Raw genomic sequence first — 27,482 nt, forward strand, 5'->3', positions numbered from 1 at the left:
CCAGCATGGCCACAAGTGCTTCTGTGCCACACACAGTCCCAGGGATCTTTTAATTGCTCAAGAAATGTAACCATCTTGTGTCTGGCTTGGACCAGAGCCAGACACTAAGCAGAGAAGATGACCCTTGTTTCTTGCCAGTGAGAGCTCATTTGCCTCTCTCCTGGAGCTGGTGTTTGCCTGATGCAGCAGTGCCAGGACTGTGTCTGGACACTGTAACCCTGAGGGCCCTTCCCATGAGCACTGCACTCCTGCATGACTTGGTGAAAATGTCTGACAGTCCATTGTACATACATCCATCTGATTCCCAAATACCCAGTTACAGTGCACACCAGCATTCATCCCAGTTATTTAGACCCAGACTACTACAGATGCTCTAGTCCCTAGCATAAGTAAATATCTGGTTTCCATTCACCTTGGAGGGACTGATAACACCCTGACCTTGGAGCAAGCATTGTTGTATTTCGGGTCCTGTCACCTGGGACTTCATGGATGAGTTTTCTGCACTTTCCTCTTTTCAGAGGTCTTACGAGAATGAGCTGGAGTTTATAATTCGTGGGAGCAGCAGTCGCTTAAAGCTGCACCTCTCAGGACAAGGTCTGGAGCCACGGTTGGAGTTCAGACCCCCAGCACTAAAGATGGGATGGATGCTGGTAGACAGCAATGGGGTGGAGGCCACAGTGGTGGTGAAGAACCCATGCAACTTCCCCATTGAGTTTTATTCACTGGATTTTGATGAGCAGTACCTTGAGGAGGAGAAGGTGAGAAGGCAGGTCTGGTCCCCATGGACACACTGCCCAAGCTTCACAGCACTCCAGCATTCCCAGGCTTGTGCCAGGGAGATGGAGGCAATCCCCAGGGCAAAGCCAGCTCTGCTGACATGCTGTGGGAGGACCTAAACTAAATAGTTTGTGTTATTGGGAGGAAGGGAGGAGACAGAAAATGGGTTGATTGAGTCTGTGTGATGAAAGGCAAGAAAAGGAATCTTGCATATGGCTTCTCTTCCCTCCACACACAGATCCTGCGGATGGCAGTGGGGTCTGAGTACCAAAAGAGCTTTTTTATGCCTCCACGTGCCATGGGTGAGACACTGCCTCCAGAGGTGCTGCAGGACCACGAAGCACAGATGAGGCCAAAGGCTCAACAGGCAGAGCTCAAGCCCATGGCAGAAGCCAAGGCCAGGGCTGAGTCTGAGGCCAAGGCCAAGGCCATGGGCAAGGCAGCAACAGGTCAGAAAAACAGTGAGGGTTTGGTGGTGTCTGTTTTGCCTGTGGTCCAGCCCATACACCCTGAACTCTCTGTCACCTTGCTCTCCAGGGAAAGCCCATTCTTTTAGCAGCTGCCTGTTCCCCAGCTTGGTGGAGGAGCTCTTGGCTGAAGGGCTGTGGCATCCTCTACCAACCCTGAGCGTAGCCAAAGCAAGCTCCTATCTGCCTGCCATAGACTGGGAAAATAATCAGGATATTTCCTTGTGTCCCTTAGCCACAAAGACTAGGGCTGGATGAGTTCCTCAGCCAGTAGGACCAGGTCTAATATCACTGGCTCTTTTATATTTGCACCTTCCTAGCAACAAAAGAACAATCTCATCTTGCTTTCACCGAGTCTCCTTTCCTGGGATCTGAGGAGATGGGGAGGATGGTGAGGATCAAATGTAGGCAGGAGGCTGACTTTTCCCCCGGTTTTGCACTGTAGCATACCACAGGACTGTCCTACTCACTCCTGAGTCCCTGCTGAAAGAGACTGGGAATCCTGTCTCTCGGGCTGTCGTGCGCCACCTGGGCATTGCCCCGTCCTCCTGCGAAGCGCAGCCCCACCAAGGAGGGATGGTTGTCATCATCCATGGGCCACCCCGGGCAGGTACGTGAGCTGCAGCCCAGGGCTGCGGGGAGAGGGGCAAGCAGGAGGAACACATCCTGGTGGGCCATGGTGCTTAAGGCAAAGTCCTCAGCTGAACAGGAGGTGGAGATGATCCTCTTGGCTCTAGAATTCAGAGCTTGTATCCACACTGCAGCTGCCTCCCTCATGGCCTGCCCTGGAGGGACACCTGCTTTCCCACTGTCCTTTTAACTTTGAAATCTTGTTGGAGGTTTTTCCAGGGCCTGTCCCTGTAGTGCCTCCTGTGCCAGTGTCACCAAGCAGCCCTCCTCTCTCTCTCAGGAAAGACAGAGATAGCAGCAGGCCTGTGTCAGTATTACGACGCTGCTTACGTGTCCATTGACACCGTGGTGAAAGAGGCCATGGCCAAGGACGGGAGCCCAGCGGGGCTCCGTGCCCGGGAGCTCTGCACCCAGGCTGCCATGGAGCTGGAAGGCAAAGACGAAGGTGATGCTGGTAAGGAGAAATGCTGGTAAGGACCCAGAGCCAGTGCTTGAGAAACCCACCACCACTGTCCACTTCTGCTTACTCAGAGCAGCAGTTTTTCAGTCCCTGGGTTTCTCTTAGGGAACATGGGTGAAGTGCATCACTGGCTTGCCAAAAAAAAATGAAATCAATTTTAAGGGCTCAGTAAAAGGTTCTTTTGTAGCCCCCTTTGCTGCTATTCTTGGCACGTGTTCAGTTTTCTAGGGCTACCAACTGCCCAGGAAGTTTCATAAAAGTCTCAAGTCTCACATGGAGAACAGCCCAACGAGCTGTGTAACCTGACAGTGGCCATAGGTAACTCTCTGGAGAAAAGAGCTCATCTAGGGATGTTAAAACATGCCTGTCTCTTTCCCAACTATTTTATATTTCCTCAAAGCTGAATTGAGCCTTCTCCTTATGGGGCAGCAGGCAGAACTGCTGCCCACCTGAGCAAGGAAAAAGCCTTCTGAAGTGACTCATTAAGCACAAGAGGACTGTGAGTGTAAACTCACAAATGAGAGGAAGGGAAGGTCAGCCTCCCAGAGGAATTTCCAATGAGAGACATGCTCCAGATGAGCTCTTTTCTCCAGAGAGTTACCTATGGCCACTGTCAGGTTACACAGCTCGTTGGGCTGTTCTCCATGTGAGACTGGAGACATTTATGAAACTTCCTGGGCAGTTGGTGCCCTGAGCACTGCAGGGTGAGGCCAGACCTGGCTCGGTGCAGGGGGAAGTTTTGCAGTGCTCAGTTTTGAACCTGGCTGGGCTGGGAGCTGGTGGAAGGAAGAAGAGTCTGGGTCCCAGCTGGGCTTTTCCCACAAGGAGGATTTAGCTTCAATGGAGATGGGTGATGCAAGTGAGGCAGGGCTGCAGGTCTCCACATGGGAATGCAGGATGGGTGCAGTGTATGGGAACAATGCTCCTGGAGGACAAATCTCTGGCTTGATCTGCAGGGGAACTGCTGTGTGAGCAGCATCACCTGCATGCACAGTTGTTAGGAGGGACGTAGTGCTGGCTTTAAAATCAAGTATGGGATGGTGTGCTTTACCATGCTGGTAAGAGAAGCAGGGAAGGAGCTGCTTCTGGGAAACAGTGCTGCCAGTGCTGCCATGTTCCTTCCCAAGGCTGTGCCCATTGCAGTCAAAGGTGCCTGCTTGCTTTACAAAGCCCCCCTAAACCATCTGTCCCCTGTACAGATAAAAAGTCTCAGACCAAGAATAAACGAGCCTCTGGGGAAAAAATCGACAAGAATGTCAAAGACAAGACCCCTCCAGCACAAAAGAAGGACTCAGCCAGCAAACTGGACAAAAAGGACATCAAGGTAAACATGATCTGCCCTGGTTGATGCCTGGGACCTTTGCATTGTCTTTGAGATGGGCAGGGGCTGCTTACAGTGGAGGCTCTGTGGGTCCATGGGCCATGACTTGGGCTGGGAATGTGCTCTGGCAGACAGCTCCTCTGGTTCTCAGTGGTTTTCTAGCAAAGTGCAGTCCTGGCTACTGTGGCTGCAGGCAGTGAGCAAAGTGCTGGGAGGCTGCACTGGGGCTTGCAAGCTCGGGTCTCTGCTGGCCAAGGGATGGGCCCTCCAGGACCATCCCCTGGAGCCCCCAGCCTGCACTGCTAGTCTGTTCTAGTCTCCACTAGTGAGGAACCCCAGCTCCAAGCCCAGCAGTGGGAGTTGTTCAGGGCTTTCCACCGTGGTTTCTTTTCCTTACAATGGTTCCCATTGCAGTTCACAGTTTCCACTGCTCCTGCACCCCAGCAGCTGAACATCATCAGCAGTCATGGAGAAGAGCTGAACTGCTTGAGCTGTGTGCTGCCCGAGGAGCTGCTGGTGGACATCCTCAGTGAGAGGCTGAAGGTGTGTGGGGTGGGGGAAAAGGAGACATTCCTGCTCTGCAGAGACAGGCACTGAGGTATGACTCAGAGAGGAGGAGGAGGAGGAGGTCTGTACATGCTGCTGGAGGATCCTGGACTGTGTGCAGGGAACCCTGGGGGAAGCTGCAGCTGCCCTTAGCTGGCAGAGCCTAGGGACAGGTCCCAGCTGCTCTTAGCTACTGCACTTGGAACAAGGATAGCTGGTGCCCTGGGACATCTGGGCTTAGTGTCCAGCTGCGAGCCCCCTGCGTGCAATGGCTGACTTACTCTTCCCTTTATCCACAGCGTAAAGACTGCTCCAAGGGAGCAATCTTTGATGGCTTGGAGAGCCTCTTTACAAGCAGCCTGGAGTCTTCTCTACTCTGTGTACTCAAAGCTGTCAAGAATCGTTGTCATATCTTCATGGTGAACCTGCACGAGGATTATACTTCTTGGAAAGCCAGGGAGGAAGCTGAAAGAAAGAGGAGGGAAGCTGAAACAGAGAAGAAAGGTGAGATATCTCCATCCCTCTCAAATCTTTTCTCTCAAGCCCTCAACTTTATATCTGTGTACCTGGGTTTGCAGCAGAGCTTGTAAGAAATGTTTTTATTTTATCTTTCCACCTTTTGCCTCAGTGTAACCAGCACTCATCTCAGAGTTGCAGGAGATCTGAGGTTTTAAGACTCACCTTAATCTCTAACATTAAAGCTTGAGCACAAGTGCCAGCTGCTGTAGCTCAGTGACAAACAACTTTCCTCAGCCTTGGTGCACTTAAGCCAGGCAAAGCACAGGACCTCACTGCCCTGCCGTAGCTTGGGAGATTGAATTCTGGAGCAGGGCTATGAGCTCCCCAATATCTCCTGGGATGATAGGCTGGGTCAGGAAAAGCTGTGAATCCTTGCAGCTGACCCAGAGCACCCAGGTCAGCTTGCAGTCACTCATGGTTTCTCCTCTTTGTGCTAAAGAACTGCAGCGAGAGAAAGCTCTGCAGAGGAAAGCAGAATGTATCTTACAAATGGATGAGGATGAGTATGATGCCCTCCCTAAGGAGAAGAAAGCAGAAGTGGATAAAATAATACTGGAAAGGAAGCTCATACGGAGGAAAAAGTGAGTAAGGCTTCCATGGGTTACTGCTGTTCCATGGGTTATTGTCCCTGGAGGGCTTCCCTGCTCCAAGGACTCTGAGCTCAGAGGTGCTGGATAGCAAAGGCCAGAAGCAGCACAGGGATGGCCATTCTGAGCTCCCTGGCTCCCAAGAGAGGAAGGACCTTCTTCTGTTGAGACAGAAGATCTTCTTCTCTATTGGAGTGCTGAGCCCTCCTGGCTTAGATGCTGCCTGCAGGGAGCTGGGCTCTGGGCTTGCCTTGGCACTGCCTCTAGAGGTGTCTTTAGGTCCATGGTGTTGAGTTGCACCTTCTTGATCATCTCCCTTCACCAAAACAGTGGGATTGTGGTATGGGCAGGTGTGGGGCACAGAGCAAACCTTGGTTTGGGTCCTGCTCCTGCCACAGCATTGCAAGTCCTTGCAATGCTGATCTGCCAGGCTTCTCCTTATGGTGGGACACCACCCACAGAAGCTCACGTCCTTTAGGCTCCCCTTCAGCTGCAGCAGTAGGCCAGCCCAGGAGAAGCTCAGCTCCAGCAAGGCAGCCCAGCTCAGGACACACAGGCAAAGTGTGGAGCTGAGAGTGGAGGCTGGTTAAAGCAAGTCTGTGTATCAGGACTTCCTTCAGCCCAGGCTGAAGTTGGTTTCATGGGGAGGAGACAGAGGAGGCTGTTTCAGATGGCTTTCATGGCAGAGAGCACCGGTTTGCTTGGTCACAGCTGGGTTCCTGCAGGAAATCTGGCTGACAAGAGCCTGTCTTGCAGGAGAGGAGTTCCTGCAGCCTTTGCTTTTGACTGATAGGATTATTCTCATTAAGGAGCAGGCTGTGCCCTGAGGGGTGCTGAATGAGCTGAGTGAGAATTGTAGGAGAGATATGCAGATGTCAGCAATCTGTGATCTGCTTTAAACTGGGAAATCAAGAGACAAAGAGCATTTTCAGGCATCAGCACAGAGAGCTGGTGGATCAGCCTTTGGCAGTGGGCTGGAGGTGTCTGGCTGTGCCTTAAGAGGGAGCTTGCACAGCCAGGACCTTATGATGGCAAGGTTCAGGTTTGGCTGGTCCTGGAGGTCCCCTTCCACCAATGGCCTCACTTGGGATGTTCCCAACCTCTGTGGGTTGAGAAAAATTCACGGAAATGGTCTCGTGGTTCTGCCTGGCCTCAGGGTCAAGGAATGAAGTGCAGGGCCGGCCAGGACTGCTGAGCCCAAGTTTCTGGTGGGGACTCTCAGCGATTTTTTCTGTTTTGTTTGCTGAAGGGAGCTGAAGCGGCTGGCTCAAAAGCGTGAGGAGGAGGCAAAAGCCTTAGAGGAGGAAGAGAGGCAGAAGGAGGAAGAAAGGCGGAAGGAGGAAGAGAAGCGGAAGAAGGACAAGAAGGGTGTCTCTGTGGGGAAGCAACCTCCAAAACCGGAGAAGGGGAAAACCAAACCCCCAGAGAAGAAGGAAACCAAACCCCCAGAGAAAAAAACTAAGACTCCAGAGAAGGAAACCAAACCCTCAGAGAAGGGGGAAACCAAAGCCCCAGAAAAGAAGGAGGAAACCAAAGCCCCAGAAAAGAAGGAGGAAACCAAACCCTCAGAGAAGAAGGAAACCAAAATCCCGGAGAAGGAAACCAAACCCTCAGAGAAGAAGGAAACCAAAGCCCCAGAAAAGAAGGAAACCAAAATCCCAGAGAAGGAAACCAAACCCTCAGAGAAGAAGGAAACCAAAATCCCAGAGAAGGAAACCAAACCCTCAGAGAAGAAGGAAACCAAAGTCCTAGAGATTAAGAGAACCAAAATCCCAGAGAAGTGGAAATACAAAGCCCCAAAGATGTGCGAAATCATAATCCCAGAAAAGGAGGAACCCAAAGTCCCGAAGAAGATGGAACACAAAGCCCCAGAGCAGGGGGAACACAAAGTTCCAAAGAAGGGAGAAACCAAAGCCCCTAAGAAGGGGGGAACCGAAATCCCAGAGGACCCAGCTGAGATGGAGAACTTGATCCTGAGGTTTCAGATCTATGATTCATCGCAGCAGAATGTTGCACAAGTTTTCTCCTGCTGGGACAGGGTTCAGGGTACCGTGCAGTTATCTGTGATCCAAAAGGGAAAGTCTTCAGCTGAAAACAAAGGTCAGAAAACCAATAAGCCTGTGGAGAAGAAGCCTGAACAAAACAGTGGAGACCAAAGGAGTCTTCAGTCATCTCAGCTGGGGACGCAAAGTGAAGCTGCCGAAGGAGCAGTCGGAGACGAGCACATTGGGGTGCCGTGCTTGGACATTGAGGTCTCAGATCCAAAGGCCATGATTGAGGAGATCCTGAGGGATGGGAAGCTGCCAACGGAAGAACAGGTAAAACCCTGCAAGGCTCAGATCTTGATCTTGCTGTGGTCTTGGGCCCTGGAGCATTGTGTCCCCCCAGGTGATAATGGCACAGAGCTACATCCAGGTCCCTGATGGTGTTCCACAAAGACTCTATCATCCGTGTGGAGGGGGAGGTTATCACCATCCCTCAGATGAGCAGGAAGTGGGAGGGCTCTGTGCACAAGTATCCCATCTGTTCAGAGTTTCCCAGCCTGGAAATCATAAACCGTCCCAGGACATGGCCATTGTTTTCTTCAGCTGAGTCACTTGGGAGAGGTTTCTCTCCCAGTCCTGTTTGCAGCTCTTGTGTCTGCTCTGGACCCTGCTCACCCCACTGGACATAACAAAGCACTTGTACTTCATGTAAATTAAAAACCTCATTGCCAAAAGCTCAGTGCCTTCAAAGAAGGAGTTGTGAGGATGAAGGTGACAGAAGTATAAACAGGATTTTCTCTTCTGTTTTAGCTGCTGAAACATCTGGGACTGCATCCTGACGGCCCTCCCCTTCCCCCTGCTGCTGTGCTCTCCATAGTCGAGTACCCAGAGGAGAGGCTGGGCTCTGCAGAGCGTGTGGAGCCCTTCACCATTGTGGCACCAGAAGGTGCTGCTATGGAAGAGGATCTGGTGGGTGCTCCAGTGGTGCTGGCACTGAAGGTGCCGGGGCAGGGACCAGTCTAGACAGGGACAGGCGGGACAGGAAAAGGGAGCATTGTGGAGAGGTAGTGAAGATGTGATGGGGTCCCATGTCTGCAGGTCTCCTTTCTGTCAGGGATGGGACAAAAGAGACAGTTCTGCTGGAGACAGAGCAGTTCTGTAAGACAAGAGGGGAAAACAGCACTTAAAACCATGAACTTCCTTTGAGGAGAGGGTCCTGAGTGAGCAGGGGTGTCCTAGGCGAAACAAACACCAATAAGGAAGACCAAGTCCATGGGCAGGTGGACTTATTTATTTTTTCTCTCTTCTGTTGGTGAACAAACCCCCATTTTGCTTTCCAGAATGAGGATGTCTCAGGACTCACCTCTCCCTCCCTCTTCTCTCTCCCCTTAGGCCAAGGCCCCAGATGTGAAGGGCAGTTCTGCCAAGGGCCATCCAAAGACAGGTAAAGCAACCAGCAGAGACAGCTCTGCAAAGGAGAAGCATATCTCCACACAGAGATCAGAAAGTCCCCAGGATTCCTCTGCAACAAGATCCAAAAGTACAGTGGGAAGTGCCTCAGTCCCCACAGAATTCCTCAGGTGAGCTGCACAGGAGGAGGTGATGCCTCTGCTTCTCGGTCCTCTTGCCAAACAAGGTCCATCGTCCCCAGCTCCACAGTGACCCTGTGCCAGTGCTGGGGGATGGCGAGTGCACCCTCCTTGTTCTGTTTGCTCCTCAGCAATGTCTGAAGCCTCCTCTTTAATTGCCAGGCTGAAACGGTACCGGTGGATAGTGCCTGCCCACGGTGAGGTGGAACTGAAGGTCCACTTCACTGCCAAAAAGCCAGGGAGGTTTGAGCAGACACTGAGGTTTGAGCTCGTGCAGTCAAAGCGCCAGTACGAGCTGCCCTGCCGTGGCACCGGCCTCTACCCCAGCATCAGCCAGAACCCTCGGTAAGGCTGGGCCCTGGCAGCCTCCCACAGCACAGCTGCCGCTGAACTCACAGCCAGGGCTGCCCCTTGGGGCTTCTGGCCTGGGCAGATCATGCTCCCTGGGGTCACACAGCATCTCTTCCTGTGCTGGGAGCTGGGAAGGCAGATGGTACCTCAGCCACCAGGAAGGGTTATGGCTTTCTGACTACATTTCCTGCTTGGAGCATCTCATAGCTCCTCCTTCCCCACTTTCTCTGCCCAGGGTGGTGTTTCCACAGTGCAGGAAAACCATGAAGGAAGATGAAGTCATCTTCAAGGAATACGTTGAGAGCACAAAGCAATTCCACTTTGGACCGCTGCTGTGTGGGAAATCAAGAGAGTGGTATGTGCTCCCTGCTGGGCCTTGTCCTTTTCTGGACATGCCTGGAGAGACAGGCTGTCCTGGTGGCACAATCCAGGGCAGTCCCCAGCAGAGTCCTGAGTTTGAAGGACCAAAGACACGTGGGTTTGAAGACACATGGGTTTAAATGACCACAGATGTGTGAACTTGAGCAGATAAGAGGCAAATGAGCCTTGGAGGAGCTGCTCTGCCTACCCAGTGGGTGCCTTGGTGGCCACCTTGGTGGCCAGAGCCATGTGCTGCTGCCAGTCCAAAGGTGACTTGGGGGCAACTTTTGTGTCCCCCTCCACATGTCAGCTTCAACCCACAGGAAATGAACTTTATGGTGGTTTTTGAAGTGCTTTGAGCTCTGCAGGTAGTCTGATCTAGCAATTATTCTGTAGATGGTTTTGTAAACCTTTCATTAATCTGTAATTATTAATAAGATTTTATGGTTGACCTGCCAATGGGCGTCGAGGGGAACATACAGCAGGAATTACATTTTCCTGTAACGACATTGCATGCTCACTGCTGGATAAAATCTGCATAAACTCATTGTCATTGAAGCTATTGTGTACTTCTACTTTTACTGTCACTTAAAAAAAAATTAAGTTCTTATTTCCATGGGAGCTCTGGAGGGCTAGGTCTGTTTTGACAGCCCAAGGAAATGAAACTGAAATACATACAATCTTTAGCCAGGTTGACGGATGGTCTGGGATCTCTGTTTGCCTCTTTAACCCTTTCTCCAAACTCCTCTCTCTAACTTTAACTCCAAAGTCATTTCCACACCTGAGAGAAGGGTCATTTGTTATCTTTTTGCATTCCTCTTAGGAATTGATTCTTTATGTTTCTTTCTCAGACTCTGAGCTAACCCATGAAATCCAAAGCACTTTCATGACTTTTATGAAAGAGATTAGCTAAACTCTTTTTCCGAAAGCCTTTCCTTATACCCTGCAGGGAAGGCATCCCAAGAAAGAAGGGGAAAGAACCCATGTGTCTGGTGTACTTTTATTTTTCTAGGCACCCTTGAATTAATGTTGTGTTAAAAACTCTTGAAGTGGCTTGAGCATCATCAGGCTTCTGGGCTGGAGGCACCAAGTCCAGGGGAAGGCATCAGAGTAAGGCAGGGATGAGCACACGCCCATGGCCCTGACTGGGATCCATTTCCCTCACTTGTTTGTTAGAGCAGGGTCTCCCAGCATCACTTCCTCGGGTGCACACAGTGCTCTCCTTGGTGTGTGGCAAAGGCAACAGTCTCCTCTGGAGGAGACTGTTGTGGACAGTCCCCTTTTGTGGACAGGTACAAGACCCAGAACGGTCCCAGAAACACGGAGAAGTTAACCATCCTCAACATCTCCCCCATGGTCGTAGAGGTCCAGTTCTCTTTTGAGAAAGATCGGAAAACAAGGACCTTTGTTGTGGATCCTCGCCGCATGACCCTGAAACCAAAGGAGAAGCGGGTAGGAGAAGGGCAGGTAGAGCAGAGCAGGCACTGTAGAAGTGCCCAGGGGCTGCTCCTCCTGCTCACACTCAGAGCTCCTTTGATTTCTTCCTGTGGGGCCATGTCCAGGAGCTGACCATTTGGGCATACCCCACTTCCCTTGGCTTCCTGGAAGACAAACTCATCTGCAGCATTGAGAAGAACCCGGAGCCAGTGGTCTTCAGCCTGTGCTGCCATGGGGTGCATGTGAAGCTGGAGGTCAGCCCCTCGGAGCTCTCTTTTGACAAGCTGCTTCTGCACAGGTCAGTCATCCCACAAGCACTCCAAGACTGGTGACAAAGAGAAAACATTGGACTCTGGTTTCTGGGGCATGGATGGAGCTGCTCCGAGTTGCATTCAGTGGTGAGGCTGGTGTGACCATCCAGCAGCTGATGCCAAGTGCCTTCCTCTCTCTGCAGGACTGACAGCAGGACCTTGGTCCTGAAAAACAACAGCCTGCTGCCCATGGCCTGGCAGCTTAATGGGCTGGATTACCTTGCTGAGAACTTCTCCTTGTCACAAGATAATGGCATCCTTGATCCCTGCTCAGAGTTTGAAGTGACACTGCATTTCAAGGCTGAGCAGATTGGCATAATTGAGAAGATCCTCCGACTAGAGGTGAGAGGAACTGTGCTCTGCCTGGCAGAGCAGGGCACAGTGAGCAGCCATGTGCTCCTAGGGACAGAATCAGGAAGAGCTGCACCTGAGAGACACAAGGGTGCTGTGACCCCAGCTTCTGCCTCTGCACAGTATTTGCCAGAACATGCAGTGCATCCACATCCCCCCAGATAAGCAGACACTGCATCCTGAGCCTGTGCCACAACCACCTTGTCCCTTTGAATGGTTGAAGGTTGTTGTTTGGTGGTACAGACTGTAGCATGATCTCTAGATTCCTCCTGGACTTTGTCTGAAGCTCTTGCACAGTGCAACAAACTCTCCCCCTGGGATTTTGTTCCCCATGGTTTAGGGGCTGCATTTCAGACAGGGTGCTAGGTGATTGGAGAGGGTTGTCAATGCCACCTGCTCTGAGACACCTCACATTTCTTGTGGTTGTTCTTACACCCCTGTGCCTCTCAAGGATGCTTTAGCAGCAGCATTCCCTGCTGTAGGAATGCAGAGTTGGGCTGATAGGGTTTTTTACTGCAGCAGAATCCCACTGGGGCAGCCCATGAGAGGAACAGGTTAGCAAAGCTTGGGAGTCCACCAACACTTGTGAAGCCAGGGAGTCCATAGGGGAAGCAGCCAGCAGAGACAAGGACTTTTCAAAAGAATAACCTGAACAGTGTTTGTTTCTTGCTGCCTCAGGTTTCAGATACAGAAAACGCCCTGGGGGTTGTCCACACTGAAAACATCGAAATCTCTGCAGAGGTCTATGATGTTTCTCTGACCATTGACTTCATACCTGAAGGTCAGTGGATGCCTCCCAAACAAAGCAGTCCAGGTGCACTGCATTACCTTGGGAGGTGGGCAACCAAAGCGATGGGATGGGATGGAATACAAGGATGGCATGGATACATAAAGCATGTACCCTGCAACCTGCATGAAATAAAGCATTGTCAGGTCTCTGACAGCCTTAAGTCTCTCCCCTCTGAACTTCGAAGTGTGCAGCTTGATGTGCAGATTGGATTTCCCAACAGTGACGTGAACAGGCAGTTGGCAACTCCCACAGGCTCAGCACAGCATATAAAGTAATTGGATTTGTGCTTGGGAGTGAGGAAATGGAAGGCGAGCTCTTTAGCTACTAAGCCTGCAGATATTTTGAGTGTGAAGAGAAAGGGCAGACAAGTAGCTGGAAAACCCTTTCAGGAACAGAAACTTGCTGGAAAGGGGTTTGCACCAAGACCTCCACGTAGCTTGTGGCCTGTTGTATTCTGCAGCAGCTCACAAATACCATGTTTGACCTCACTGTGGGTTTTCTGCAGGTCCAGAAGGAAGCTTGGACTTTGGAACCATTAATGTCATGGATAACGTGAAGAAAATCCTACGTCTAAAGAACAAAGGGGTATACAACATTGAGTACAGGTGAGTCCTGCTGCCTGGTAGTGAGCATTTCCTTGGGTTCCCAGGCCTGCATGCTCTGTCAATGGCTAGAACCATTTCCATGCTGGCTACCTCATGGTAAATACAAAACCTGGGCTCTCTAATCTCAATTATTCTACAAGAGAATCCAGCCGCAAACCAGCAGTTCTTCACAGCTCAGCAGGAACCCAAAGGACAGCCCCAGAAATTTCAGCCACTGAAATGCTGAGATTCATTGCCTTTCTTTGATGGTCACCTCCTTTCTCTTTCTGAGACTCTGTAAGGAAGTGAATGAAAAATGGTGGTTCAAGGTTTCTTGCAGTAACCTCATGATTGTCTGAATTCTCTGTCAAGATCCAGGATTCCCTGACAGAGCTGAACTCTCCCTTTTTTTTCTGGTCCTATGCAAAGTCCTGGCTGTGCTGGTGGCACCTGTACTTTTAACTGCAGAGATCTCCATTCCTTCCCTTTCTCCCCAGGTTCACGCTGAAGGGTACAGGTCCCAGGATGCGAGACGTGGCATCCCACTTCACTGTTGTGCCTCAGTCAGGCGTGCTGATTGCCTCCCAGCCTGCTGTGAATGTTGAGATGCTCTTCCACCCCACAAATGAAATGCTCCTCAAGAACAGACCCATCCTGTACTGCCAGGTGAGCTGCCTGGGCCAGGCTGTGTTATCACACGGTGTTTTGGGAGTATAAACAGGATAGATGTCTAACGGAAGGAGGGCTTTAACTGGAGAATCCTCTCTCCTACATACACAAAGTCCTTCAACGCCATTTGGGAGGCTTCCTAAGTGGAGCTGAGAATCTGACTCTGGAGGAGGTGCTTAAACAGGGAGGGGTAAACTGGAGGCCTGGGGAGGGAGGCTGGGGACTGGGGTAGAGGCTGGCCTCTTTGCTTTGTTTACCAGCCCTTCCTGTGGACACAGGTGCTAGATGCCAGATCAGGTCGAGGAGGCCAGGCTGTCGCCGACATCCCGCTGAAGGTGTCGGCCAAAGCTGTGTACAGCAAGTACAGCATTGAGCCTGCCTCACCCATCAACTTTGGAGCCATGATCAAGGGCACCAAGAAGAGCCAGACTGTGGTGCTGGAGAACAAAGGCATGCTCCACTTCAAATTCTGCATCCGCCAACCACCCGAGGACGCGTCTACATCGGAAAGCAAAAGGTACGAGAGGCCCTGACCACCCTTCCTGTCCGAGGAGGCACCACCCCACAGCTGGTATGTGGCAGGCAGCCAGGAGACCTGGGCTGTTGTGCATTTGCATCCCTGGCTTGGGGAGAGGGAGCAAAAAAAGGCCTGGGTATCCACATGTGTAGTATGAAGCTGGTGATAGAGCTGCTCAGTCCAGCAGGTGCTCTCAATGGGTGCTGCTGGCTGCTCTCTGGGAGCCATCAGGAGCACAAGACTTTCCTCTGTGAGGAGGAAGGCCATCTTTGGCCTCAGAGAAAGGCAGGGGAGCTCAGATGACAGATACCTCTGCTTTCTCCTCTCAGTTCAAAGGAAGGGGAATCTGCTCCACTGGCTACGAGGCTCTCAACAGCAAGGAAATCAAGCTCCTTGACACAGGTGGGTGACTCCTGCTCCCCAGCAGTGCTGCTGCAGGGGATTGAGAAGATGCTGCTGTGCCCAGGCTGGGGCTCATCGCCACAGGGTGGGATGTGGTCTGCAAGACCAGTATCTGCTCAGTCCCACTGACAGTCCTGTACTCTGGCTCTGACCTGGAGTTGTGGGGTCAACAGAGGGGAGCAGGTCCTGTGTTTGGTAGCTGCAAGCCAGCATAGGTCTGTGAACACCTCAGAAGCAAAAACATCCCCCACTGAACTCCCAGTCCACAGAGCTCAGACAACATTGCTTTTTCTTCTTTGCAGTCCCCTAGCTCTCTCCCATCATTTCTCACAGGTATTTCTGTCTTTCTCAGAGGCATTTCTGCTCTCCTCTGTTACCTCTGGAGATTGAGGGATCACAGCTACCACCTTTATTTTTTACACTCAAATTCCTTTCTCTCTGCCCCCGGGACAGATTTGTAGCTCTTCTTGGCTTGTTGCTCTCAGCCTGGGGCTGCCTTTGGGCCATGGAGTCATCCTTCCCTGCCCTGGGACTGGGTGCTTGGGCCCAGCTGGAGGCCAGGGCAGGACGTACTCTTTGCTGGGGTGCTCAAGGCACAGCTATTAGCCATCAGCCTCTCCTGGAACTTTTTCTGCAGAGTCACCTCAGTCTTGGCATGTTCACGGTGTCCCCCTGCTCTGGCTCCATCGGTCCGTGGGGCCAGCAGAAGATTACAGTGGAATGCTTCGCAGGGCAGGAGGGGAAATGTGAGGAGCAGCTCTACATTGACATCCCAGGCAGAGACCCCAAGGAAAATCCCCTCGGCATTCCCTTCACCCTGATTGCCGAGTCCTGCCTCCCAGGTACACACTGCCCACAGGGCCCTTGGTCACACCTGCTGCTGATCAGCACCTCAACTTGCTGCTGGGATAGAGAGGCACGCTAGCCCTGGTGTCCCACCTTAAAATCCTCAGAGGTTCCAGCCCTCTTCAAGTCCACCAGTGGACTCATCCCTCCCAGGCTGAGAGGGATGCTTGGAAGCATAAAAGGAAAGCAATGCTCTCTAAGACTGAGGTTGACTGAGCTCCTTCCTCACAGCCAGTTCCTCCACCCAAGGCTGGGTTTAGCAGTCACTCGGGCAGAAAGGGCTTATCAAGCCTTCTGAGTGGCCAGCAGGGTCCAGATAAACTCATCAGGGAGGCTTCTCCATGCTCATCCCTCTGGTGTGTCCACAGGACTTGCTGAGGATGTGATGTTAATCTTCAAGGAGTACCCGATCTGCAGCAGCACCGACCTCGACCGCAAGCTGCAGTCAGTGAAAGGCACGGGCCTGTTCATCAGAGATGAGAACAGGTTCATCTTCAACAAGATTCTGGTTGGCCAAGAGGCAGAAGCTCATTTCAGTATCTACAGTGCAAGCAGCCTGCCATGTGATGTGGTCCTCTCCATCAAACCTCTGCCTGGAGAGGTAAGAACAGGAGGCCAAGGTGGTGGTTGCCCACTAAGGGCTGGGTTAGAGCCTGTTTTGTTCTCCAGATGCGTTGCTTCCTGTGGCCCAGACTAGTCTTGATCAGTGCAGGTCAAACTGCAGGGGAGAGCAGCAGAGCCAGGGAACAGTTGTGTGGAATTCTGCATGTCTTGGGCAAGGTTTTGGCTCACACCTCTGGGTCTTTGGTGGGAGAAGTGAATCCTTCTGAACCTCTCCTGGAAGCACACACAGAGAGGGGCTGTTATGAACTGACCTGGCAGGGCTCAAAGCAGAGCATTTCCTCAGGCTTCCTGGCCTTTCCTTCTCTTTGAAGGCCAGTTGTGGGTTATATGCAGGATCTTCCATGCAGTGCCCATCTCCCATGTAGGCTGGGGAAGGTTCCTGCACTCAAACACACAATGCTTTAGCACAAGGTCAGCATTCCCTGAAGAATGGGAGGATGGGAGCCTGCCCAGGGAAGGAGGAAGGAAGACACAATATCTGGGGATGTTCTCAGTAATGCATTTATGAATAAAACTGTGTCATGTTGAAAGGTGTTTTCTCCTAACACTGCTCTCTGGATTCCCCCAAGGAACAAATCCCTATCAACAACATTTTCAAGTTGGATCCAGTCAAGATGTCCGTTCCTGGCTCATCCCATGCTGTTGCTACAGTGACCTTCACCCCGCCGGATGAGCAGAACTACAACTGCACTTTCAAGGCTTCCCTTGTCATCCCAAAAAGGTAACTGACCCTGTGAAATATTGGGGAGGCCTCACTGATAGCTGCCTCTCCCCTGGGAAGGCACAGACCTCTTGTTAGCTCTAATGCTTTCAGTAGCCTCAGGCAAAGTACTTGGCATGAGATGATCTGGGAGGCTGTAACTCTTAGATAGAGCAGAAAAATGAGGCTGATGGTTTAGCCTGTATGAAGAACTAAGAAGACAGGCAAATATTAGGTAGCCAACTGGAAGTTACTGAGATGTGCTGCAGCTGAGCTGGGGGTTTCTAAGGACAAAGGCTTGGATGAAGCAGTTTCTGTACCAGCAAGTCAGCAGTCACAGTTTCCTCTTTGTTTCTGTAAAATTAGGTGATCCTCTGTGATTCCCTGGCATTCATTAAGCTGTTTTATGTGAGTGATTGGAGCTGGTATGAAAGAAGAGTCTGGTTCCTCTGCCCTGGGATCTGTGTGCTGGGGCTTTGGCCTGCTCTTCCTCAACCCTTTAGGGGCTGAATTGGAACAAGACAAGTCTAATTGCTAATAAGCAATTGCTTTTTTACTGTTCATGGAAATGATCTTTACTGACGGTGATGATGATGTGTTTTTGCCTTCTTGCTTTTGTACTGCTTACATGCTGTGCTTTTGCTTGTTGCATAAGTTCATCTCACTGCAGCCAGGGGATTTGCCATATCTCATCTGGTGCCTCATTATTTACCTGTTGTACTGCATGATTCAATTAAGTAAAATAATTTTTAACTGTTATTGTGGAAGGCTCTGGCTCTTTGGAGCAGATTCCTCTAGCGAATGGCCCTGAGTGGATTGGGAAGAGGCTGGTGGGGGGCTGTGTTGTGGGGTACAGGAGCACCAGGCAGGGAAAACACTGTGGCCCTTGCTGCTTTGCCTGCCTAGTGAGAAATGGGTTAGTGCCAGCTGAAATTGTTTCTGTGCCTCTCCTGCAGCCCTGTGAAAATTAAACCCCAAACCGTGACCTTCACCATCAGTGGGAAGGCGCACGAGGCACAGCTGACAGTCGTGTGCCCCAGCGCTCGCAGCAAGAGGGGAACGGCCGTGCTGCGCTTCAAGAGGCTCCAGGTGGGGAGATCCGAGAAGCTGCCCCTGGTCGTCCGGAACGATGGCATCATACCTCTCAAGGTGAGGAGGACCTGCTCAAGGAATGGTCTGGTTTGGGAACAAGCGCTTGTGGCACAGGGGAAGGGTCCCAAAAAACATGGCAGACCTGGGAAGAGGTGTCAGAAATTCTTTTTAAGCAAGTGACTGACATCTGTTCTCCAAGAAGGGAATTCTTGGAAATTTTCCATCCAGTCTTTCTTCTTTAAGTTGAACACAAGAAAGGTGGTGGAGTATTTTCCCCCCTGTCTCTCAGGTCACCTTTTGTTCTCATGGACATGTGTGATTTTCCAGTTCCATTAGATTGTATTTGATCCCAGTTTACTACATTTTAAGTAGACTTAGATGTAGTTTAATTACATTCTGCTCATTACTTTCTGTCCTGTTTGGTTCTGTGTCAGTTCTACCCAGATGTTTCTGAATGCCCTTTTTCTTGTCTGGTTTGACTTAACTTTTGTGCTAAGTGCTGTTAGTAGTGGGAGGGGTGCTGGGCTGCCATGTGGGACCAGCAGCACTGTGGTGTCAGTCCCTGTGCCACCCTGTACTCGCACCAGCATCACTGTGCTCTGGTTTCCCTTTTCTCAGTTTATGTTACGCCTGGAGCACGAGTACGGAGCGTTCTTCTTGAAGGGCAGGGCCTCCACACTCAAGGTATTCCACACTGAAGATGAGGACTCCGTCGGAAATGGTAAATTCATTAACCATGAAATGTGATCATGCTAAGAGGGAAAACTCAGCCAAGCCTGCTCTTGGCTTCTCCGAGCAGCAGCCAGATGTTAGGCACAGTTTTGTTCCTTGGGCTCTCTGTCCCCCAAGCTTTTCTTGGCGCCTTTTTGCAGGGTTTCCTCCTAGCAAGTTGTAGGAAGTTCTTCTGTTCTAGACGGGGAGGGTTGAGTTGTGGGGGACTGTCACTACCACAGTGGACCCTCTGGGGTATTTGCTGCATGTGGGAAGGTACCGACCTGAAGAGACACAGCCCTTGAGCACACAGACAGCCAGCAGAAGCCAAAAGCACTCTTTGGCTCAGCTTTGCATATGGCTGGAGCTGGCTGGAAGCAGATGGAATGAGGGCTGGGCATCAGTCTGAGGTTAAGCTGCTTCAGTGGTGATGTGTCTGGAGGTGGCATAGGCACAAGGTGTCTTGTGAGCATAGGAAGAGGGTCTGGAACCACGGAGGGGGTAGAAGCTGTGCTTAGAAGGTACCTGGTTTCAACCTCTTATTCCTCATATATCCTATGGAAATATTTCCTCTGTACAGCTGTATCACTTAACTCTGATTTCCATTGCTGTGCAGAGAGCAAGCCCACAAAGCCTTTCTTCCTTCTGCATCGTGGGGAATCAACAGAGTTTGATGTCATTTTCAAACCCACCCTGGCTCAACGTCTGGAAGGGAAGATTCGTCTGTTGGTGGGGGACACCTGCTCTAACAAGATCCTAGTAGAGCTGGTGGGTGAAGGCCACAGGGACAGATTCGCCTTCAGAGGACTAAAGGAAGACACAGAGGAAAGGGATGCTAAGAGCAGTCTGAATAAAGACATCATTGATGGTAAGAGAGGAGAGGCTGCCAAGGTGGAGCAAGGAAGAGGACAATGTCTGATCATGTGTGTCCTCCCTCTAGCCAGGCCTGGGCTGTCACCCATGGGACTTGGTGGCCTGTGGGTGTGGTAGCCATGCACGCAGAGCAGTGTGTGCTGTGCTGCATGTCGCTGGCTTAGGGATGTGTCAGGGTGTTTCCCTGGAAGTGGTGGGATGGGGAACTGCCTGGGGAACTCCCTGCAGAGGGAGGAAGGCTTGGAGCAAGGAAGCATTGAACATGCAGGTGTCTGTGCACGTGAGGGGGTGGATGGAGCTCCCTGCATGCTGAGATCCCTTGCTCTCCTCCTTTACAGCTATCAGAGTGAACCACGTGGACTTTGGGCACTGTCCCGTCGGGAAGCGCTGCCACAGGACCTTCGCCATCATCAACCGCACCCAGCACCGGTTCCTGCGCTTTGAGTGGGAGGCAAACGGCCCATTCCAGTTCTCCCCCAAGGTGAGCGTGGACTGCTCTGCCTTTCCCCACTGCTCAGGCCCTGCCCTGGTGTTCCCAGGAGCTGGCAGGGAGTCCTCACATGCCACTGATAGCCCATTCCAGTGCCATGAGGAGATGCAGTTCCTGGCTTGGCTGGGCCAAGGCTGCCAGCCTTGCAGCAAAGGTTTCATGTTATGGGAGGTGGCACCTTCTGTTCATACTTTTGTCTATCAAACTTCACATAAATCCACTCTGAAGTGCAGATTCCTGGCACAGCTGCTCACCACATCAGTTCCTTTTGCTGTCAGTCCTGCCCTTGGCAGTGCTTCCAGTTTGGTCTTGACTCCCCAATTCCCCCTAGGTGGGACACCTCCGTCCTCGCCGTGCCAAGGAGATCAAAGTGTCCTTCAAATCAAATGTCCCAGTCACCTACAGGAGGCACCTTGTGAAATGTAAGGTGACCAAGATCGAGTTTCAGCTGCCACCAAGGAAGGTTCCGGACTGGGATGACCAAAAGTGCATTGTCTCATGGAAGACTACCCCCAGGAAAGACCCAGGAGACAAATTCTATAAAATGGAGAAGGTAAGAAGCAAAATGGCAAAAAAAGCCAACCCAGCTTTTACAAAAAGAACCACCATAACACCATCACTGCTGGCTGTGCAGCTCCTGCCTCCTCTGACATTGGGCAGCTGTGAGGTTCACCAGCAGTGCAGTCCAGGGGGGAGGTGGATGCAGAGTGACTGGATACATCCACACAAGAGGGGGAATCCTTTGGACAAGAGACCTTTAGCCACACACAAACCATCAGTCTGTGCCACAAGCACAAGTGTTGCAGCCCATGTTGAATGGGGGACAATGTTTTATGATTTTATCCCATTTTATGGTGTTAGAAATGTCTTCATCCCATTTGGTCCCTTTTCACCAACAAGGAGGTAAGTCTGCTGCACTCTGTCTCTTCTTTTGAAGCAGAGAGAAATCCACTTCTCCTGCATATGCTGGTGAAGTCCAAGTTTTGTCTGCATGGATACCAGAGAATTTGGTTATAGTCTCTGTATTGTGTGGGATATCTCATCATGGAGTAGCTCAGGCACTGTGTGACAGTATGGAGGAGTCCAGAGAAGGATCATCTCCAGAGACTCTGACTTTTATTGTCATTATTGCCACGCAAACTCGTCTTGGGTGAAGGTTAATTCTGAGTTTCTGGACCATTTTAAGGCTTCTAAGCCATCCTCTTTTCTGTCAGAACATCTGCAGTTGGAGACTTTCCTAGTGAGATCTTTCACATCCCAAAATGCCCATCCTCAGCTCCCAGCAGTGTGGCTGTTGATCCACACAAGAAATTTGGAGAGCACTTTCTCCTAAGACAAGAAGGAAAAGGTGCTTTCTAGAACTCTTCAGTCATGGGGTTCTCCATCTACAGAGCTCCAGCAGGGGAACTTAAACCAAATTTTGAGACCTGCTGGATTTATAGGGGACCAGGAAAAGAGTCCGTCCCTCTACAAGGTTGAAGTACAGGGACTGGAACACAGCTGTAGTCTCCATGGGGATATTAACAGCTGTGGTAGTGACTGCTTGGATCAGTGGGTAGAAACAACTACTGTAGCAGAGCAGTCCCAATTTTGTCATCTTTCCAGGGAAGTAAAAGTGAATGGTCCTTTCCAGTCCCTCTGTGAGGCTGATCTTGGAGGTCAGAAGATTCCCTTCTCAGCCTGACCTTCCGGGCTCTGCACAGTGATTCCTCCCTCCTGTGTTTCCAGGTGGTCGAGCCAGTCCCCGAAACGGATCACACTGTGGTGGAGGACAGCACCCAGGAGGCCGAGGTGTGCCTCAGTGCTGCTGTTGCCTACACCCAGCTGAAGACGAACACCATCGTGGTTCAGTTCAAGGATACCTTGCCCTTCCAGACAAGGACAGCCACGTGAGTGCTGGAGGCCAGGCACAGCTCCTCCGGGGAGCAGGAGCTGCCTTTGCCCAGGGCTGGCCCAGTGCCTGCTTCCCAGAACTCTGCCCCAGCCCAAACCAGCACAGGCCCATTTACGTGCACACAAGGCCAAGCAGGAGATGGTGGTCAGGAGAGCCTCAGTGCTGCCATACCTTTCTGCTGAGAACAGAAAGGTTTGCTCTCACTGCATGTCACCTGTCCTCATCTGCTCAAGAATAAGTTTGCAGTCAAACCAAGACCTAAAGTCCAGAGGAAGCCCCTTAGCGTCAGTGTCCTGGGCACCATGTTGGCCCTTTCCTCTTAAACATCCAGACTTGGAAATACTGTTTTGGGCCACCCAGGACAGCAGTCTGAGCATGGCAGGGTTGCCTGGGGAAGAAGGTGCTCCTCAGCAGAAAGTGATACCGGAAGTTCCTCAAACAATATTACTGTACTATTTGCTTTATATTTATTGGGCATTTTTTTTATTCCTCCTTCTTGCTTTTCAGTTTCAGAATTCACAACAGAGGGAAGGTAGCCCTGGAATACTACTGGGAGGAACTTGTAGCTAGTAAACCAGTGAAGAAGCCATACTCAATCACTCTGATGCGTAAGGACATTTCACCCCAAAACATGAATTGCTTTTTCATCCTTGTCCACACGTCCACTTTCATCAGCATCTTCCCAGCTGCAGCTGGAGCATTTTCTCCTTATCCCTCTCTGCCTTTCAGCCTTTTCTGTTCTTGCTCTGCCACTTCTGCTCTGCAAAGGAGCTGAGCCAGGCTCTGGGGAGAGCCACGTGCTGGGTCAGGACTGGGAAGGGGGACATCAGGTCATCTCTTGGAGAAGTCTGAGACTGGGAAAAGCAGTGGCGTAACGAGTGAGCTGCCCTGCAGCCACTGTCTGTGTGCAGTTCCCCACTCCAGGGCAAATGCAAAGTCACTGTCTAAAAGCAACTCTCCTGCTTTGGCACAGGAATGTGTGCTGCAGGCAGAGACCCTGCTCCCAGACGCTCTCTTTCTTTCTAGAATAAGGTACTTGGCCAGAGATGCTCCAAGTGCATCCCAGCTCTCTTCCACCTATGTGCAGCAGGAGGCAGAGTTGCTGGGAACACAGGTCTTTGAAAGGTGTCCTCTTGCTCCCTGCAGGTCGGTTCCTCTCCAATAAAGTTGTAAAGCATCGCAGAAAGCTGCTGCGTCGTTACTGGCGGCGGCTGGCCCGTCCTCCTAAAGTGCGGCGGCGGCGGCGCCAGCTGCGGCGGCCTCTCAGGAAGGAGGACTTTACCCAATGGTGGTGCCAGCTGGTGCGCCTGGATCCCGACCTATTGCTGGGTCCTCTGGATGAGGAGGATTCCAAGCAGCAGCAGGGTTCCAAGCAGCAGCAGGGTTCCAAGAAGCAGCAGAGTTCCAAGCAGCAGCAGCAGGATTCCAAGCAGCAGCAGCAGCAGCAGCAGCAGCAGCAGCAGCAGCAGCAGCAGCAGCAGCAGCAGCAGCAGCAGCAACAGCAGGGTTCCAAGCAGCAGCAGCAGCAGGATTCCAAGCAGCAGCAGCAAGGTTCCAAGCAGCAGCAGCAGCAGCAGGGTTCCAAGCAGCAGGATTCCAAGCAGCAGCAGCAGCAGCAGCAGGATTCCAAACAGCAGCAGCCTTCTAAGCAGCAGCAGCTTTCTGAGAAGGAGCAGCTGGATTCCAAGCAGAAGAAGGGTTCCAAGAAGCAGAGCCGCTCCAAGGAACAGCACCTCCCTGAGCAGCAGCAGCAGCAGCCCGAGCAGCAGCAGCCCGAGGAGCAGCAGCCCGAGGAGCAGCAGCCCAAGGAGCAGCAGCCCGAGCAGCAGCAGCCTGAGGAGCAGCAGCCTGAGCAGCCAGCCCCTTCCAAGAAGAAGAGGAAGAAAAAGCACATCTCTCTGCAGCATACCAGTTCCTCCATGGAAATCTTCCCAGATCTGACCGATGAAACACCGGCAGCACTGTTCTCCATCGACCCCTACCGCGGCACCCTGGCTCCTGGCGAGATGCAGACCTTCCATCTGCGCTTCTCCCCGAAGGCTGTGGGGAGTTTTAAGACCATCATGGTGTGCAGGTGGGAAACGTCTCCGCCAACTCATGCTATCAATGGGTGTCACTGAATCACAGGGTGGGACAGGGTGGAAGGGACCACAGTAGGTCATCTGGTCCCACTTCCCTGCTCAGGTGGGGTCCTCCCAGAGCACAGGGTTGTGTCCAGAGGGCTCTGGAATAATTCCAGTGAGGGACACTCCACACCCTCTCTGGGCAAGCTGTCACCTACACAGGAAAGAAGTTCTTCCTCAGGTTCAGGTGGAATTTCCTGTTCAGGTTCTGCCATTGCCTCTTGTCCTATTGCTGGGCATCACCAAGCACAGCCTGGTTCATCCCCTAACACCCTCCCTTCAGTCCCTCTGACTGGAATGGGGAGGTGGGCATGGAGTCAGGCAGCCCCAGAGAGGCAGCCCCACAGGAGCACAGAAAGATCATCATCTGGCCTTGGAAGGGAGCACTGGGAAAAGACATCGTATGAAACATCACGCTCCTGGAAGGTTGCAAAATCTGGAACGAGAGATCTGGGGACAAGCCAGTCCCTAGCTCTGCTTCCTTTTGGGACAAGCAAGGCCTGCTTCTCTACATGGAACCCTGTGTGCTGTAGTTGATTCCCAGGCACTTAACTGGTCATGTTCCTGCCCTTGCACCTCTGTGCAGTGAGTGTGTTTATTTAATCTGCTGCTCACTGCTTGCACAGAGAGAGGATGCAACACTGTGTGCTCTGCAAGGAGACAGAAAAGCAGCTGGCTGGAAATGTTCCTCTGGCTAACACCAGTCCCCTTCTTCCTAGGATTCCTAAGCTGAGGCCAAGTCAGAAGAGGGTGCGGGTGATTTTGAAAGGCAGGGCCCGGGACAAGAAGAAGAAGAGGTTTGGTAAACCCAAAAGCCCGGCGTTACGGCAGAGGGAGGAGAGCCCGAGGCCCAAGAAGCATGTGCACTGGAAACTGCCCCCTGAGTGACAGCGTTTGTGTCAGCTGGAGCCTCCACAGGAGCCAGCAACACCGTGCCTTCTGCTGCTGATGGTCTTCCACCCTTCACCAGAGACCTCCGCAGCTACCCTTCCAGTGAACACCTCTAGCTTATCTTTTAGTTACCTAAGTTAATTAACTAACTGTTGTTTAATTGTTAATTAAACAACTGGCAATAAATCGTTAGTTGTCAGCTTGTCTTGGTTGGAAAGACAGGTGTCTGTGGGACCTCTCTGGAATGGAGAATGTGACCTCCTTCCCTCCAAATTATTATAACTGAAATTAAGGGGCTTTCAGACAAAGATATGGGAAAAGGAGTAGCAGTTCTTTACTAGCATGTAAGGCAAACAAAACCAACACTGGCAGCAACAACAAACAGAACCAGATACCCAACCTTCCCTCGGCTGCAGGCACTTGCCCTTTGCTGTAGTTCTGGTCACAGCTGTGCAGGGAAGGGAGGCAGATAATGAATAAAGCAATTACTAGAGAAATTTTAATTAAGCTACACCAAGGAATACACTAGAGAGCTCAAGCACTGTGTGATCAATTCGGAAGAACTTATTGCTGTGAGGGAATCTATACAGGAATCAAACAGACTGAACAATGTTGTTAAAATTTGTTAAAAGGTAAATAAGAAAGTGATGAGAAAACATCCCAGTGAGGGAAGAGCCCTAGCCCTTAGACCCTTTCAAAATATGCAAATAAATTACACTGAGTTCCCCAGAATACAGAGATGGAAATACCTTCTTGTAATAATTGATCACCTCACCCACGGGGTAGAAGCCTTTCCTACCTCAACTGCAACTGCCTCCAAAGTGGCTAAGATGCTATTAGAACAAACATTCCCAGATATGGGATAATGAAAGAATAGACTCAGAGAAGGGAACACACTTCAGAAATTTTGCATTCTATATGTGTTGAATTAGACATAAACTGGAGATTTCATACCCCGTGGCACCCTCAAGGCTCTGGATGTGTGGAGAGAATGAATGCTATCCTTAAGAACCATATTACCAAATTAATGATTGAAAGCAGATTAGCACTATTACGGATCAGAACTGCTCCAAGTAAGGACATAGGAGTTTCTCCCAATGAAATGTTACTTGGGTTACCTTATCTGGGAAGGGAGGAGGGGTTGCCAATGGCTGAAACTAGTGACTTAGATCTCAGAAATCATTTGCAGGCAATTGCACTCTCTCTCATGGATCTTAGAAGAAAAGAGTTGTTACCCCAAACATCACCTCTAGACTTTCACATACGCCAGATAAAACCAGGAGATTGGGTTCTAATAAACTTGGAATGATGATACCTTAACAGCAGCGTGGGAAGGTCCCTTTCAGGTACTTTTAACAACTGAAACAGTTACCAGGACTGCAGAAAAGCTCTCACGCCTCTCAAGTCAAAGGGCCAAGCGGAAGCTCCTCCCCAAACTTGGACAGTGGTACAAGGAAGTGACCCTTAAAAGTTAATCTTCAAAAGATGATTTAATAGTGAACAGTCAAGGGCAAGACTGGACTGACCTCTGTATTTGCCACCTGAGAGCCTTTTGTTCCACTGTGGGCTGCAACCCCTTGGGTGTTGAGCAGTGGGAATATGAGGCAAACTAGACTTTGACAAAAGAGGAATAGGAAATGATGTTCTAAGACTCTGCAAATTGCTGGATGGAGTGTCATGGCTTCTATGCTTCACCTCTGCATTCCTGCAGTGTGCTGTTCTAGTGCACAGAACTCGGGAAGCAGGTATGGATACCGAGGAAGGTAACCTTTGGTGCTACAGTCACCCTCTGAGGTTTGCATCATCCCAGCAAGCACGGATGGAACTGCTCATGGCAGGCACTGCACACAAGCATATCTACATCCTACTTTACTTGAGTTGGAGGAGAACTATGGACAGCAACCAGAACTGACAAATCAGGAACCTTTAAATAGACTGAATTTAACACCGACCTAAGAAAAGACGGATTAATCTTATTTATAACTGCTTCACAAAAGGAGCCAGTTTGTGCTGACCAGACGGGGTAATTAAACCAAGGGCTTCAGCAAAAACAGGATAATAAAAGGAAAGAGTGGATTGTGAGAGATGAGGTGAGATTTTGCTGAAGCCAAAAGGTTGTTAGGTTAAAGAAAGAAAGGTGTTGTTTGGATTGTTTCAATTTGTTCTGGTTGGTTCAGTGTTGGTGCTGGAACACCATGACCTTCCCTGTGTGCATGTGCTTATTATATTAAGAAGAAATAGCCACTGGTGTCCCTCTGAGGGAATGAGGGAAGATGACCCTTTACTACATGGGCCAGAGAAGTCAGCACTTGGGTTTCTCTACAGAAAAAGACAAATCCTCTCTGCACCCCTTGGCATCTCCAGCTGCTTGTCCGCAGTGAATTTAATCTTAGTTTTACATGAGATGTGGTCATGTGTACTCTGGAGAACTGAAAACTGCTACAGGATTGAGGAGGGGCCAGGACATCTGCTGCTGTGGCATATAGTCTTCATCACACATTCCACCTCAGGCTGCTGCCACTGGAACCCCTCAGCCCCCACTGAGTCCCAAAGGGTGACTGAGACCGCTGGTCATGAGCTTCCCA

At 51.0% G+C, this 27,482-nt stretch overlaps 1 protein-coding gene across 1 annotated transcript in view; it reads left to right on the forward strand.

The window, feature by feature from the left end:
• The window catches only part of LOC136561426 (hydrocephalus-inducing protein homolog), a 69,377-nt gene extending 44,294 nt beyond the window's left edge, over positions 1–25,083 (forward strand). The window contains 33 exon segments of the mRNA XM_066557722.1: positions 519–758; positions 1,016–1,226; positions 1,690–1,854; positions 2,155–2,328; positions 3,534–3,658; positions 4,070–4,198; positions 4,501–4,686; positions 5,168–5,301; positions 6,557–7,625; positions 8,103–8,261; positions 8,685–8,872; positions 9,044–9,226; positions 9,468–9,587; positions 10,885–11,044; positions 11,155–11,327; positions 11,484–11,682; positions 12,370–12,472; positions 12,987–13,086; positions 13,563–13,731; positions 14,013–14,251; positions 14,581–14,653; positions 15,291–15,495; positions 15,868–16,100; positions 16,693–16,844; positions 17,780–17,972; positions 18,534–18,636; positions 19,243–19,494; positions 19,838–19,980; positions 20,321–20,542; positions 21,718–21,878; positions 22,391–22,557; positions 23,030–23,957; positions 24,726–25,083. Coding sequence (XP_066413819.1) covers positions 519–758; positions 1,016–1,226; positions 1,690–1,854; positions 2,155–2,328; positions 3,534–3,658; positions 4,070–4,198; positions 4,501–4,686; positions 5,168–5,301; positions 6,557–7,625; positions 8,103–8,261; positions 8,685–8,872; positions 9,044–9,226; positions 9,468–9,587; positions 10,885–11,044; positions 11,155–11,327; positions 11,484–11,682; positions 12,370–12,472; positions 12,987–13,086; positions 13,563–13,731; positions 14,013–14,251; positions 14,581–14,653; positions 15,291–15,495; positions 15,868–16,100; positions 16,693–16,844; positions 17,780–17,972; positions 18,534–18,636; positions 19,243–19,494; positions 19,838–19,980; positions 20,321–20,542; positions 21,718–21,878; positions 22,391–22,557; positions 23,030–23,957; positions 24,726–24,894 — 7,227 coding nt within the window. The 3' untranslated portion in view covers positions 24,895–25,083.
• The last annotated feature ends 2,399 nt before the right edge of the window (positions 25,084–27,482 follow it).

Source organism: Molothrus aeneus, chromosome 11, assembly GCF_037042795.1.
Source record: "Molothrus aeneus isolate 106 chromosome 11, BPBGC_Maene_1.0, whole genome shotgun sequence".
Lineage (NCBI taxonomy): Eukaryota > Metazoa > Chordata > Aves > Passeriformes > Icteridae > Molothrus > Molothrus aeneus.